The 14,853-nt window shown below is 34.1% G+C and overlaps 1 protein-coding gene across 1 annotated transcript in view; it reads left to right on the top strand.

Moving 5' to 3' along the window:
- Window positions 1-14,282, top strand: part of LOC127854172 (glutamic acid-rich protein-like) — a 26,096-nt gene extending 11,814 nt beyond the window's left edge. The window contains exons 2-5 of the mRNA XM_052389480.1: window positions 7,123-7,311; window positions 7,351-7,573; window positions 13,669-13,784; window positions 13,860-14,282. Coding sequence (XP_052245440.1) covers window positions 7,123-7,311; window positions 7,351-7,573; window positions 13,669-13,784; window positions 13,860-14,282 — 951 coding nt within the window. The remainder of the gene's footprint in view (window positions 1-7,122; window positions 7,312-7,350; window positions 7,574-13,668; window positions 13,785-13,859) is intronic.
- Window positions 14,283-14,853: the final 571 nt, after the last annotated feature.

Raw genomic sequence — 14,853 nt, 5'->3', positions numbered from 1 at the left:
AAACTATTCAAACAGGAGCAATTTATATGAATCATAAACAATTTTAATATTCAATTATTGCATTTAATTTCAGCAATGAACAACAATTAATATATTGAGTGGTTCAGCACCCAATTGTATAAACGCTGGTTAAAGTTACCGCTCAGTAACATTCAAAACTTGGTAAGTTTGCAATTATTCAGGTTTAATAACCTTCAAAGAAACTCGATTGTATAAACACGATATACCGCTACGTAACCTCACCGCGAAAAGTTGAATTTAACCACCGGCATAGAGATGTGTAAAGTATAAGATGGTAAAAATAGCACCACACTTGAATTCGGAATGTGCCATTTTGTACACGGGTATCATCCACTAACTTATCCGTTGTGTAATGGAATGTTTTCCATTCTTTGTGTATTTATATATTAAATTATTTTCGTGTACAAGAAGAGCATTAACTATAGACAAATAAAACATTGTGCAAGTTAAAACATATGTTTGTATGCAGAAATCTGCAAATGCAACCGAGTTTACAAACGGCTATTATTTCATAAACTGCTCCGGTTCATTTGAACAGCAAAAATGAATGTAGAGTACATGATGTAGCGTGTGACGAAGAAGAAAGTTTATCGTGTTCATAAACTCATTTGAATATAGTAATACTGTAATAGGATGGCATAAGGGTCTTAATTTAATTATGCTAAACTAATTATTAAAGACCCTTGATGTACAATCGTCAATCATTGACTTAAATGGATTATTTATGGATTTTAAAGGTAAGATACTATTTCGAACGCGTTTTGCTTTTTGTTTTTACTTTTGTCGTTCCCTGTTCTCGAAGAAATGATTTTAACATAGGCGCCATTGATGCATCGGATCACACACGACATACCCATAACAGAATATTAAAAACACGTTCTGTGCGTCCTTAAATTCGTCGTCCAAAATCGGAAAACGTTTATACTAAATTCATTTTTTTATGACTCCAGTCAATGCTAAAATAATGGCATTTATCTATTGTTCAGCACAGTTTCAGCTGCAATCGATAAATAAATTATCCAAATAAAACGGATATGCAAAACTGCGTACTGCGCATGCGCAAATGGGACAGTATATTTTTCGAACATTTCGCACGTGGTTGCTATGGCAGCGGGATACAGTATTTTTTGGACAGTAGTTTTTCCCGCTGGTGGCACGTGATTACCAAGGTAGCGGGAGATAGTATTTTTTGGACGGTAAATTTATTCCCGCTGGGTCTGACTGTATTTCTATGTCACGATGGCCTTTGGGAGTTTAGCATTGTGAATAAAAGTGAGGTATAATAAGAGTATATATATGCATAAGAGGATGATGCACGCCAAATGGCATTGTACACCATCTGTTAAAAACAGAGTTATGGCCCTATGTATCTTGAAAAAATGCTTTTTACTATAGGCACTTTTGTGTCCGGAGCCATATCTTGGAAGTGCTTTGGCGGATTTCATTGAAACTTGGTATGAGTATATATATGCATAAGAGGATGATGCACGCCAAATGGCATTGTATACCATCTGTTAAAAACAGAGTTATGTTCCTTTGTATCTTGAAAAAATGCTTTTTACTATAGGCACTTTTGTGTCCGTAGCCATATCTTGGAAGTGCTTTGGCGGATTTCATTGAAACTTGGTATGAGTATATATATGCATAAGAGGATGATGCACGCCAAATTGCATTGTACACCATCTGTTAAAGACAGAGTTATGGCCCTTTGTATCTTGAAAAAATGCTTTTTACTATAGGCACTTTTGTGTCCGGAGCCATATCTTGGAAGTGCTTTGGCGGATTTCATTGAAACTTGGTATGAGTATATATATGCATAAGAGGATGATGCACGCCAAATGTCATTGTACACCATCTGAGTTTTGAGTTATTGTCCTCCGTCCGTCCATCTGTCAGTATGTTCATCCGTCCGATATGCACCCATCCTCAAACAAAGCATATGTTGCGGGGGATATCAATTCTACGAATTTGCTTGTTATTATAATGATAATTATTATTATTATTATTATTATTATAGTTATGTTTCTTTTTGTTATTATTTTAAGGCTCTTTGATATATGCTAGACATTGTTGAGTAATATGTATTTATCATACCACCGTATTGATATATGCCTGATCTAACGTTGCCTGACATATTTTTATATCATGATCAACGGGAAGTTCTTATATCAGTCATGTGTGGAGGATGGTCAAATTATTCAGAATCAGCTATGCAATAATCATTTTTAGTAAAATTAGATTCAAGAAAACAAACAATTTGATACCAAAATGTAATATATTTTAAACACAAAATGCAACACAATCAGCAAATCATTTTTTTTTACAAATATAAAGCGCGCGTGCTCAGGGCGTCATTATTAACACTTCAAACGACAAAAGACATTTTTTTTCCCGCTAAAAGTGCAGCTTTTTAGCGATTTTTTCATGATTTCCTTTAAATCGAGGACGTAGTGGTATGATAGACAGAAAAACAAGTCTCTGCCTGATATTTTTGTAATATATCAGGCTCGGCACGAACACAATTGTTCTAAGCTTATATATATATATATATATATATATATATATATATATATATATATATATATATATATATATATATATATATATATATATATACTTTTTTTTGAAGACCACATTGTAAAAAAGAAATGTTATTTTCTAACGTGTTATCTTCGTGAAATAGAGTTATCATTTTTATTTATTTATTTTTATTATTATTTTTATTTTTATTTTCATATTGTTATTGTTATAATAATAATATTAATAATAATAATATTATCATTATTATTAATAATACTAATAATAATAATAATTATTATTATTATTATTATTATATTATTATTAATTTTAGTATTATTAATATTATTAGGTATTATTATTATTATTCTTCTTCTTCTTCTATTTCTTTGTGTTCTTCTTTTCTTCTTCTTCCCTTCTATCCTCTTCCCTCTCCTATTTCTTCTTCTTCTCTTCTTCTTCATTCTTCTTCCTCTTCTTCTTTTCTTCTTCTTCTTCTTCTTCTTCTTCTTCCCTCTTCTTCTTCGTCTTTTTTTTCTTCTTCTTATGTTTTTTTGTTTTTTTGCTTTTCTTCTTCGTCCATACTTACTTCTTCTTCTTTCCGCCGCTGGTTATGACCGAATGGTGAGTAGTTGAGCGGTATACTAATATCAATGCATCGCAGTTGTATAGACAACGCCGTCATTCTGTACACCACGCAAATAAATAACCTTGAAGTAAATTCTGTCATTAATAATATTGGCAAAGTACAACAGCTCTGCAGTTATCATGTGTAAAATACTAATTTATATATCATTAAAAAAATAATTAAGCACATTATTAAGCTGCAATGACCCGCGTCATGCGAACATGTGTTTCATGTTATATACGTCGAGCGTAGCTCTATTCTAGCTTGTTCAGTTTATTCAGGAGCTACGCTGTGCGCTTTTAAGTCACGCAATGTTTTCTGGTCTCATGAGCGGACGTGGTAGTTCCTGACCATACCGTGCGGATGCGCCGGATGGGCTGGAGCTACTCTATGCTGGGTGTAGATGACATAAGACTCATTTTCGCATCATGCAGCCCCTATGACTTAGGCTATTAATATTGTATTAACAATTGTAATACACTACCATCTAGTCAATACAATTGATAGGATTGACATGATTTCTTGAAACACCTGTTTCTGTTTGTGTGAATATAGCTATGGTTTAGAAAATGCGGTAAACGGTATAGAAAAAATCACAGCAAACTGGCATTACCGGTAAATACTGTTGCATAAACGTGACATATGACCTATTTTATTTAGCGGACTCTATACTTGTATACGCGGTAGCAACTAAGAACGCAGTCTAAAGCGATGACGTTCTCGCGCTATATCTATTACGGTGCATGCAATAGCTATGACGTACGCACACGATATATATGAGGTGCGCACGCGATTGCTATGACGTTCGCACGCGCTAGCTATACAGAGCGAACTGGATCGCTATTACGTGTGCACGCGATAGCTATGACGTGCAAAGGCGATATCTTTGACGTGCGCACGCGATAAGAATGACACCAACACAATTTTGCTTGAATGATTATAATTTATTAGGGATAGCATAATTATGTTTAAACTTGCAAACTTGTTTATTTGTCTATGGTAAATGCGCTTATTTTACAAATTTAATATATAAATAAACAAAGAATGAAAACAATCCATTACACAACAAATAAATGAGTGGAAAATACCCGTGTACAAAATGGGACGTTCCGAAATCCAGTGTGGTGCTATTTTTACTATCTTATATTTACACAGCTCTATGCCTAACGTTAATTTAATCTGAAAACAAATATTTATAAATTGTGCGATATTTGTATGGCTTGTTGTACATTCTTAAATCTCAAAAGTATATGCAATGCACATTACACGAAATAAGGAAAATGTGATAAATTGACAATTCAAATATGTCGATACACAGTACATGTACATGTGAAATAAGTTGCGTTTATAATAAATCGTCAAATTTTTTGGGGGGAAAATGACGCAACAAGTGTCATTTTCAGCTGATTTATCATTATACGGATGGCGAAAAATTATGTCATATGACTAGATTTAAAGGTTGAAGGTCGTATAATTTTGAAGCTAAATTTTTCTCGACTTTATTTCTTATGAAAAATCATTCAGTGGTAAAGTAAAAAATAGTCCGTGCACGCGACAGGTATATCCCACAGTGTTGAATACAGACTAGTATATTTCATAAGGTGTTATACCGTCAATGTCGCGTTGAAAATGGGATAATGCGTGTTTACCAAATATCAGCAGTTTTTGAAGAATAGCGTGCGGCGTCACTTTTCTAAAAATCAAACTTGGAAATCGAACGCAAATACTAGTTGTATATGAAAGTAATCATACAAAATCGTCTTAAGAGCGGCACTATAATATTATATATTAGTATTTAAAGTCAATTTTACTTACATTCGTACTTAATTACATTGAAAAGTAAATTTGAGCTAAGATTGTGTATATTTATTTTTACATGATTAAAACAATGCAATCGTCGTTTGTTCCCAAATAGACATTTTGATGACTTTACCAGTCGCTCGAGGCGGATTATATGTAGTATACACATTTATCCGTGTCTTACATCAAATAGTGCATGAACGAGTCTAGTAGCCACGATTAACGACCTCCTTTATAAAAGCGAGACATATATTAAAATGAGATTGCCTGAAATAAGTTCCATATTATAAACTCAATATTATACACGCATACTCCTGAAATAAAAAACAGTTTTTAATTAACGATTAGCGATGGTTGCCTACGTGATATAATATTTAATAAGTATGTCTCTTAAAATTCTTCTATAGAATGGTCGTATGCATGTTTTATGTGAATATTGTTATATGTGTACCGGTATGTATAAATATGTATGTATTTATACGACTGATACAATAATAAAGTTTGAATATAGAATATATAATTGACATAGTCTTGCATTTTATAACAAAAGAAATGTCAACTATCACCGCAAAAAAAGTATTTGTCACGGTTTCGACCCAATTAAGAGGAGCGTGTGAAAATTTAAATTGACAACAATTACCCTGCTAAAATCTAATAAATTCAGTAAATAAGACATTCGGTTTACTTGAACTCTAGGGCATTTTAAAACTGATCATTATTGCATTATGTTGTTATGAACAAATTGTCACGTTCATGTATGTTGTATATGTGTGTATTGAACACCATAAACACTACCGTAATTTCTCTTAATTGTCGGACATTCTAAATTTTCGGACATTTCCTTTTTAGCCAAAATAATTATTGTTCGTGATCCTAAATTTTAGTAGGACATACGGATGTTTGTCCATTATTAAAGACTCTTACTTTTCGGGCAGTCAATTATACAGCTCTAAGTTATCAAATTTTGGCCCTGTTTTCGATTATCTGGTGACCCTTCGATAATATATTTTTACAACCGGGTTAAGTAATAAAACAGTTTCTGACACTTGTATTTATAAATAATATTCGTATCTAAATTTTCGTACACGAAAAACAATATTTTTATTGTCCGGAATCTTTAACTTCGGAATATAGTACAAGCAGTTTATATTTGAATTGTTTGAACCATTAGTAAAATAAAAAATAAAAATTGACACAACTTATTTTTCCCTAAAATATAAGTGACAATATGGATAAACAAAAAAAAAATACATAAAGTAAATTGTGTTGATTACTCATTATTGAAATCTTGCAATGCCACGTATTAGTCAGCTGATTTAAACGATTATGTTACAAGATAGTGTACGGTATGCCAATATATTGTGAGACCTCATGGGGGCATGCAAATTAATGGTATATTTATTTATATTCACCAATTTAAGTAGAAAATTCTTTTAAACAGTAAGTTTTGATATAAGTCATAATAAAAAGGAGAGTCATCCGAATTCACTGCAAAAATGAGCTGAGTGAAAGCTTTTACGGTTGTTGAAGTTGTTCATGGTTATTGTTGTCATTGCTGTTGCAATTTAACAGTATCATTTACATGCGTTGTATAGTGTCTGTAGTATGAAACATTATAACTTTATATAAAAATAGATGATGTTATGCAGTACGTGAAAAATGATATATGGGATTTTATTTTTATCGTCGTTGATGTTTCAGTTGTTGCTCATGACATTGTTGATAATAACGGCGATGTCAAAGATGATAACGATGATGACGATCATAACAATGATGATGACGACGACGACAACGACGATAATGATGATGATGCTGATGAAACAGGATGATAATAATATTAATAATAATAATAATAATAATAAGATGATATTTATGATGATGAGGAGGATGATGAGGAGGATGATGATGATAATAATGATGATTTGACTTATGAAGAGGAGAATGTTGAAGACCATGCTATTAATGATGATGACGACGGCGACGACGGCGACGTCAGCGACGACGTCGACAATGCTGATACAGATGCTGATGATGACGGCGATGATGATAGCATTGATGATAATGATGATGATGGTGATGACGATGATGATGATGATGATAATGATGATTATGATGATGAGGAGGAGGACGATGACAATGACGATGATGCTAAAAAGGAGGAGGACGAAAAGGAGGAGGAAGTAGATAAGGAGGACAATGTTGAGGACATGGAGCAGGACAAAGAGGAGGAAGAGGATGAGGACGAGAAGGAGGACGAGGAGGAGTACGAGAAGGAGGACGAGGAGGAGGAGGACGAGGAGAAGGACGAGGAGGAGGACGAGGAGGAGGACGAGGAGGAGGACGAGGCGGAGGAGGAGGAGGACGAGGAGGAGGACGAGGAGGACGACGAGGAGGAGGACGAGGAGGAGGACGAGGAGGAGGAGGAGGAGGACGAGGAGGAGGACGAGAAGGAGGACGAGGAGGAGGACGAGGAGGAGGACGAGGACGAGAACGACGAAAAAGACAACGACAAGAACGACGACAATGATGATAATGAAAATGACGTAGTGAACGACGACAACGACGCCTCAGACGCAGATCACGACCACGACGACGATGCTGATGAAGGTGATGATAATGAAAATGCTGCTGCTGATGATGATGCTTCTGCTGCTGCTGCTGCTGCTGTTGATGATGATGATGATGGTGATGATGATTACGATGATGATGATGATGATGATGATGATGATGATGATGATGATGATGATGATGATGATGATGATGATGATGATGATGATGATGATGATGATGATAATGATGATGATGATGATGATGATGATGATGATGATGATGATGATGATGATGATGATGATGATGATGATGATGATGATGATGATGATGATGATGATGATGATGATGATGATGATGATGATGATGATGATGATGATGATGATGATGATGATGATGATGATGATGATGATGATGATGATGATGATGATGATGATGATGATGATGATGATGATGATGATGATGATGATGATGATGATGATGATGATGATGATGATGGTAATGATGATGATGATGATGATGATGATGATGATGATGATGATGATGATGATGATGATGATGATGATGATGATGATGATGATGATGATGATGATGATAATGATGACGATGATGATGATGATGATGATGATGATGATGATGATGATGATGATGATGATGATGATGATGATGATGATGATGATGATGATGATGATGATGATGATGATGATATTTATCGAGAAGCACGTTTATGTGTTATATTAATAAATACACGAAAAACGACAGAAAAACCCCGATATGTATCTTCCGTATGAACAAATAAATCTTTCTAAGGAAGATATAAATAAATCTACCTAAGGAATAATTTTCGAATTATGACCCTTTTAGCCGCGTCATCTTAATTCTTCCTGTAAATTTCGACAAATGTTATAGCCAATTAGGGTTCTGCTTAAAATAATTACCAATCAAAAAACGCGTTACATTTCACTATTATATCTTCCTATGAATTTTGTGGAATAATTCGTGACTATAGATCCTAATGGTACGTCATATAATTAAGATGACGCGGCTAAAAGGGTCATAAGTCACGAATTATTCCATAGTAAAAATTAAATCTTCCTCAGAAAGATAATAATCTTCATAAAGATAAAAAACCTTCCTTAGGAAGATGTATTTTTTCCTAAGAAAGAATTCGTGACCTATGACCTTTTAAGGCGCGTAATCTTAATTCTTCCTGCGATTTTCGAATTCTTCCTTAGGAAAATTTCATTGTTGCTACAAATGTTATAGCCAATCAGGGCTCTGCAAAAAATAACAACCAATCAAAATACGCGTTACATTTCACGCGCGCTATTATATCTTCCTATGAATTCAGATTTTTTCCTAAGGAAGATCTAATTGTTCCTGCGAATATTATATCCAATCAGGGTGCTTCCAGAAATAACAGCCAATCAAAATCTTTTGATTTCATGCACGTTATTTAATCATCAATATTTTCAATAATGAAGATAGCAAATTGATATATTTATGAATTTATAAATGTTTACATTAATTCATTGCTTTACATTGTGTAGTCATTATCGCCTATTGTTATCAGAGCCGAACACGTCACATCGAAGGTATTTTGAAAGGTGTCTTTTCGAAACTCCTGGTCAAGAAAAACTTTGAGTACAGTTTGAGTAACTCATTCGATCCCAATTATTATCGAGACATAACATTAGTGCGATGATTCGCTTAACTGTTTATATTCGTTGTAAAGTGTCTATATGCTTAACGGACTTTCAATTGGGATGGAAAAATATACGACGGTTAAAACTATATTTGCTTTTAAAATATCTATAGTAAGCAACTTAGTGGGAAAAATTTTATTATTGTTATTTTGACGTCTGATGTTTAACTACATCAAAATTACAACCTTGTTATTTAAAGATATGCCTGTTTCAATTGCGTGCATTCCAAAAAAATCATAAATACCAGCAATAAAACATATCAGTGTACTACATAGTGCGATCGACAGGATATATTATTTAATTCGCTCGAATTTATATAACAACTCTTAAACAACCTTAACACTCCTTGGTTACAAACCAAATGCGCAGTGTGCACCAAACCATGACATTACCACGTGACCAGTTACCTTGTTACGTGTTGGCCAGAGACTCGTATCTCATGGTACAAACTTAATGGGCTACTGCTTCAATGGATTGTCATTGTACTGCAGCTTCAGTAAGAAACTGAATAATCGCCTCACTATCGGTAAATATGACACAGTAAATAAAGGGTAAACGCCTAGTGTATATTAAAATGCACTTGCAAGTTTTTTTGAGTTGTCGATTACTAAATGAAACGTTCTCCAAAGGGCTAGTACTAACTACATGATAATTAAACACCGTCAACGCTTCATTTAAACCACCCAGTTACACTTTCGTTCATTCAATAATACATTATATTGCTGTTGCATCCTTTTATCATTTGTCTCATTGCAATCTACACAATATTTGTTTTTAAACGAAATTGTTAAGCTTTTTGAAACATATCATTTATCGCTTTTACACTGTACATACATTCTCGAAATCGAACATTATCATAAGATATTTATAACACACTTTTTATTAATGTTAGTCCTCATTTAAATTTTAACACATTCAGTAGTATACACAAATAATTATTTAGATAGTGTTTTTAACTCTATCTGATAGTCAGTAATTGCATAACTGTCTTTGTACACATAAACGTGGTGACTTTAACACAAATATGAAATGTGTTAAAATAGATGACTTTGCTTGTATATTTTTAACGTAAGTAAATATTAATCCGTCTAGTGTCTTTGCTTTAATCATATGCCAAAGTGTAACCGTACCGTATTATCAGACAAAACAGATCCACTAGGGGTCACCAGATAATACCAAACTAGGCTATTCTATTGGAGTTAACTTCATAACATAATATAGGTCTGATACTTGATGAAACGGTTCAATGTAATATCATTATACATACGTATATGCCATTTCTTTCTTTTAAGTCAGTTGCGATGCTCGCACCGTAACTTGTATTATTTAAACATATAAACGAAATACGTTTTTAATAATGCTTTGTTTCACTATATGCATATTGTATATTTTTTATTTGCAGTATACTGCGAATAAAACGTCATCACTTTCATATAAATGAGATATATTCCTTGTTTTAAAGTAACTTTAAATTCAAATTTGACTTATATAATAACCGTGGTTATAAATACGTTGAGTCATATCATGAAACGTATTCACCGCTTTACCCGAATGATTTTAAGTATCCCATACTTAGTAGCGATAAATTGTTTACCGTGTTTCTTTAAAAGGAAGAAGGAACATGCCTTGTATTACATTTCATACTCTTCATACCTGGCTGAATGTGTTTAAAGTTCACAAATAATTAAACATGTAGCCGAATTTGAAATGAGAATTGGTTTATATTGCTGTCTAAAGGCGTAGTACATACAATAATAGACGACATGTTAAATAATGACTAATATATTGTATAGTCGTGTTTTGAATATAAATTGATACTTTAATCGTGGATGCATTTTATTAAATATAGATTACTATTGCGATTTTCTATACACTTCTGCAGTAAATATCACTTAAATGGTACTTGTTAACGGTTTAATTAAATGACAATTTTCGAAAACATGTGTCCAAGATTCGAAAACGAATGTAAACATTTCATTTCAATGAGGGAAATAACGCTCCTTTAGAGAATAGTAACAACAATTGTTTCGCTTATTTCAAATCAGTTATACATGTACATCCCATAATCAACATTTCTTACAAATGTCCGCAACACTTAAGAAATAGGGCTTTTAATAACAAATAATTTAAAATTCATTGTTGACTTTAAAAGCCTAAATGGTTAACACTTAAAAATAATCCTTTATAAAAACAATACAAAGATAACTATTGCTTTCCAAACTTGATAGTATGTTGTAGGCATGAAGGTAAAGACAGTAGGTAGGTATCGCCAACCAAACTTGTGTTCACCTAAACAGACCAAACATAATGATCTTTAACCTTTGAATCTTCCTCCAGAAAATGTTATGACAATGTCTCTTGAGGCTTCCACTGTTATTGTTCTTTCTTGTGAACATTTATTTGTACTGAAACTTTCTCTACATAAGTTCTGATATATTCTCTTAAGTATGTTACAACATTTGTTTTGTAATGCTAATGTATCTTAAGGATGTTCATGACACTGTCTCCTGAGTATGTCATTACATTGGTAATATCTCTTGAGGATGTTACTAAATAGGTTCTGACGCTGCCTCTCGCGGATGTCACTGTATAGGTACTAACACAGCCTCTTGTGGAATTCACTTTATATCTTCTGACACTGTTACTTGATAATGGAACTGTATAGGTACTGGCACTGGCTCTGTCTGATGTCACTTCATATGTCTCTATATGATGTCATTGTATAGGGAGATTATAATTCTTATCTTAAGAACATTTCAAATGCAATACAGAAACCTTACGATGCTGTACTTTTGAGCATATTGAATTTTAAGTATTTCGGGGAAAGAACCGCGTGCTTCTTTCAGGTGCGTTGAAACTAGAGTTAGTTCCCTTACTCTATTAAAAAGGTGTGAAACATTCATAAATTGCGTTTTAAACTAATTCTAATAGCCAGAAATTCTTACTTGACAAGTAATTCCTACATGATACTCCCGTAAAAAGTATAATAAACAATAATATTATAAATAATAATAAATAATAATAATTAAAATAAGTTAGCAATAGTTATGAAACGTTGCCGGCCAATGCTTAGATTGTCTTCAGGGTGCAAATTCAACGAGGTTTTGAGGGGTTTACGCACGGGCTGGACATAATGTAATCCAACCGTTAAGAACTTAATTTTTGCAAACAGCACAAGTTATTGAAATACATTTGCAAAAATATATAATGCATACAAGACAGTGTTCTTGCAGTTTGTGCCGATATCTTAATAATGTTATATCCTTGAATACGTCTTACATCGGTGACAAAATGTCACGTTGCATGAAACTTAGCGTGTACAATAAATGCAGTATTAATGGAATTTTTCGAACAAGAACACATTCCTATTAAATAAAGTAATTCTTATGTATTTTGCATTTCCATAGGTAACATTAAAATCGGTCGTTTGGTTAAAATCCAGAAATTATGTGTTTAAAAATCAATAATGTTAAAAGGTGGAACCCCAAAAAGTCACTTGATTCCATACCCTTGTCTAATTTAAGAAAAATGTAGTGTTATAGTGTTCCACAATACTAGAACTTCTCTTACTTGAAAAACTATGATATAGTCGCGGTGTTTTTACAGAACCGAGAAAACTTGCATACCAGACAACCAAACCCTTCTTAAGAAGACTGAACCGGTCTGGGGATGGGGTAATGTCGTAGGGCGAACCATAGAAGACAATGTTTGTTTAGTATTTGTTATTTCTGTATAGGTGTATTTCAACTGTATTTGACAACCAAATGACATATATATATATAGAGTGATTGCTTTGTGCATAAATTTGCACAACACGTTAAGAGGTGACTTATTGTGCATAAATTAGCATTATTATAATTTATAACAATAACCTCAGCTTGCGGTATGACATACCGACGTTAAAGTGTGCTGGTGTTCTGTTAAACTGGCGGATGTTTTAACATTTTTAGATGATATACTGTATATGTATGTATAAGGATATTATATTCTTACACTTGATTAGAACATTGCTTACGCATACTAACACAAACGCATGTATGGTAGGGAGCAGGATGACCTCGACCTGCACATACCCATGGACGAGGTAAATAAAGTATCATTATCGAAAAAAAGAAACTGGCGGAGATTTGACAGGGTGTTTATAATTGTCAGGAACTGCTTTTGCTAGTAAATATGTATAATAGCTTATTTAACAAGAATAAAGGGAAATGTCAATATCCTGAAAACCCGTTTGTTTTCATGCATATCTACAGCCTATCATAGCAGCATCTTTGTTACATATCAACGATTAAAATCACCATTGTATAGTGGATGCAAATGCCATAAACTGCAGCAATATAAAATGTTGTCGTTGATATTTATTTAAGCTTATGTTAATTTAATTATAGATATATATTCATTATTATACATGTGTATTTATTTTTTATATTTTATTATATTTCACTTTAGAGGCGGAGGTTAAAGACCATGCTTTTAATGATGATGACGACGGCGACGACGGCGACGTCAGCGACGACGTCGTCAATGCTGATACAGATGCTGATGATGACGGCGATGATGATAACGTTGATGATAATGAAGATGATGGTGATGACGATGATGATGATGATGATAATGATGATTATGATGATGAGGAGGAGGACGATGACAATGACGATGATGCTGAGAAGGAGGAGGACGAAAAGGAGGAGGAAGTGGATAAGGAGGACAATGTGGAGGACAAGGAGGAGGACAAGGAGGAGGACAAGGAGGAGGACAAGGAGGAGGACAAGGAGGAGAACAAGGATGAAGAAAAAGAGAAGGACGAGGAGGAGGACAAGAAGGAGAACGAGGAGGAGAAGGACGAGGAGGAGGACGACGAGGAGGACGAGGAAAAAGACAAGGAGGAGGAAGAGGAGGAGGACGAGGAGGAGGACGATGAGGAGGACGAGGAGGAGGACGAGGAGGAGGACGAGGAGGAGGACGATGAGGAGGACGAGGAGGAGGACGAGGAGAAGGACGACGAGGAGGAGGACGAGGACGAGAATGACGAAAAAAGACGACGACAAGAACGACGACAATGATGATAATGATAATGACGATGGGTAAGACGACGACGACGCCTCCGACGTCGATCACGACCACGACGACGATGCTGATGAAGGTGATGATAATGAAAGTGGTGCTAATGATGATAATGCTTCTGCTGCTGCTGCTGCTGCTATTGATGATGATGATGATGATGATGGTGATGATGATGATGATGATGTTGATATTATATGTTAATAAAGACTGTCAAATTTAATTCAATGGGTCAAAAAATTAACATATTTATCGAGAAGCACGTTTATGTGAACGTTATGTTAATAAATACACGAAAAAACGAGAAAAAAACTCCGATCTGTATGACGTACCGTGAGGATTTGAAGTCACAAATTTTTCCTTAGGAAGATTTATATCTTCCGTATGAACAAATAAATCTTTCTAAGGAAGATATAAATAAATCTTCCTAAGGATGAATTTCCGACTTATGACCCTTTTAGCCGCGTCATCTTAATTCTTCCTGTGAATTTCGAAATGTTATAGCCATTAGGGTTCTGCTTAAAATAACAACCAATCAAAAAACGCGTTACATTTCACGCGCGCTATTATATC

Source organism: Dreissena polymorpha, chromosome 1 (assembly GCF_020536995.1).
Source record: "Dreissena polymorpha isolate Duluth1 chromosome 1, UMN_Dpol_1.0, whole genome shotgun sequence".
In the NCBI taxonomy this organism is placed as follows: Eukaryota; Metazoa; Mollusca; class Bivalvia; order Myida; family Dreissenidae; genus Dreissena; species Dreissena polymorpha.
Note: the sequence above shows the minus strand (reverse complement) of the source record. Positions and strands in the feature narration are given on the sequence as shown.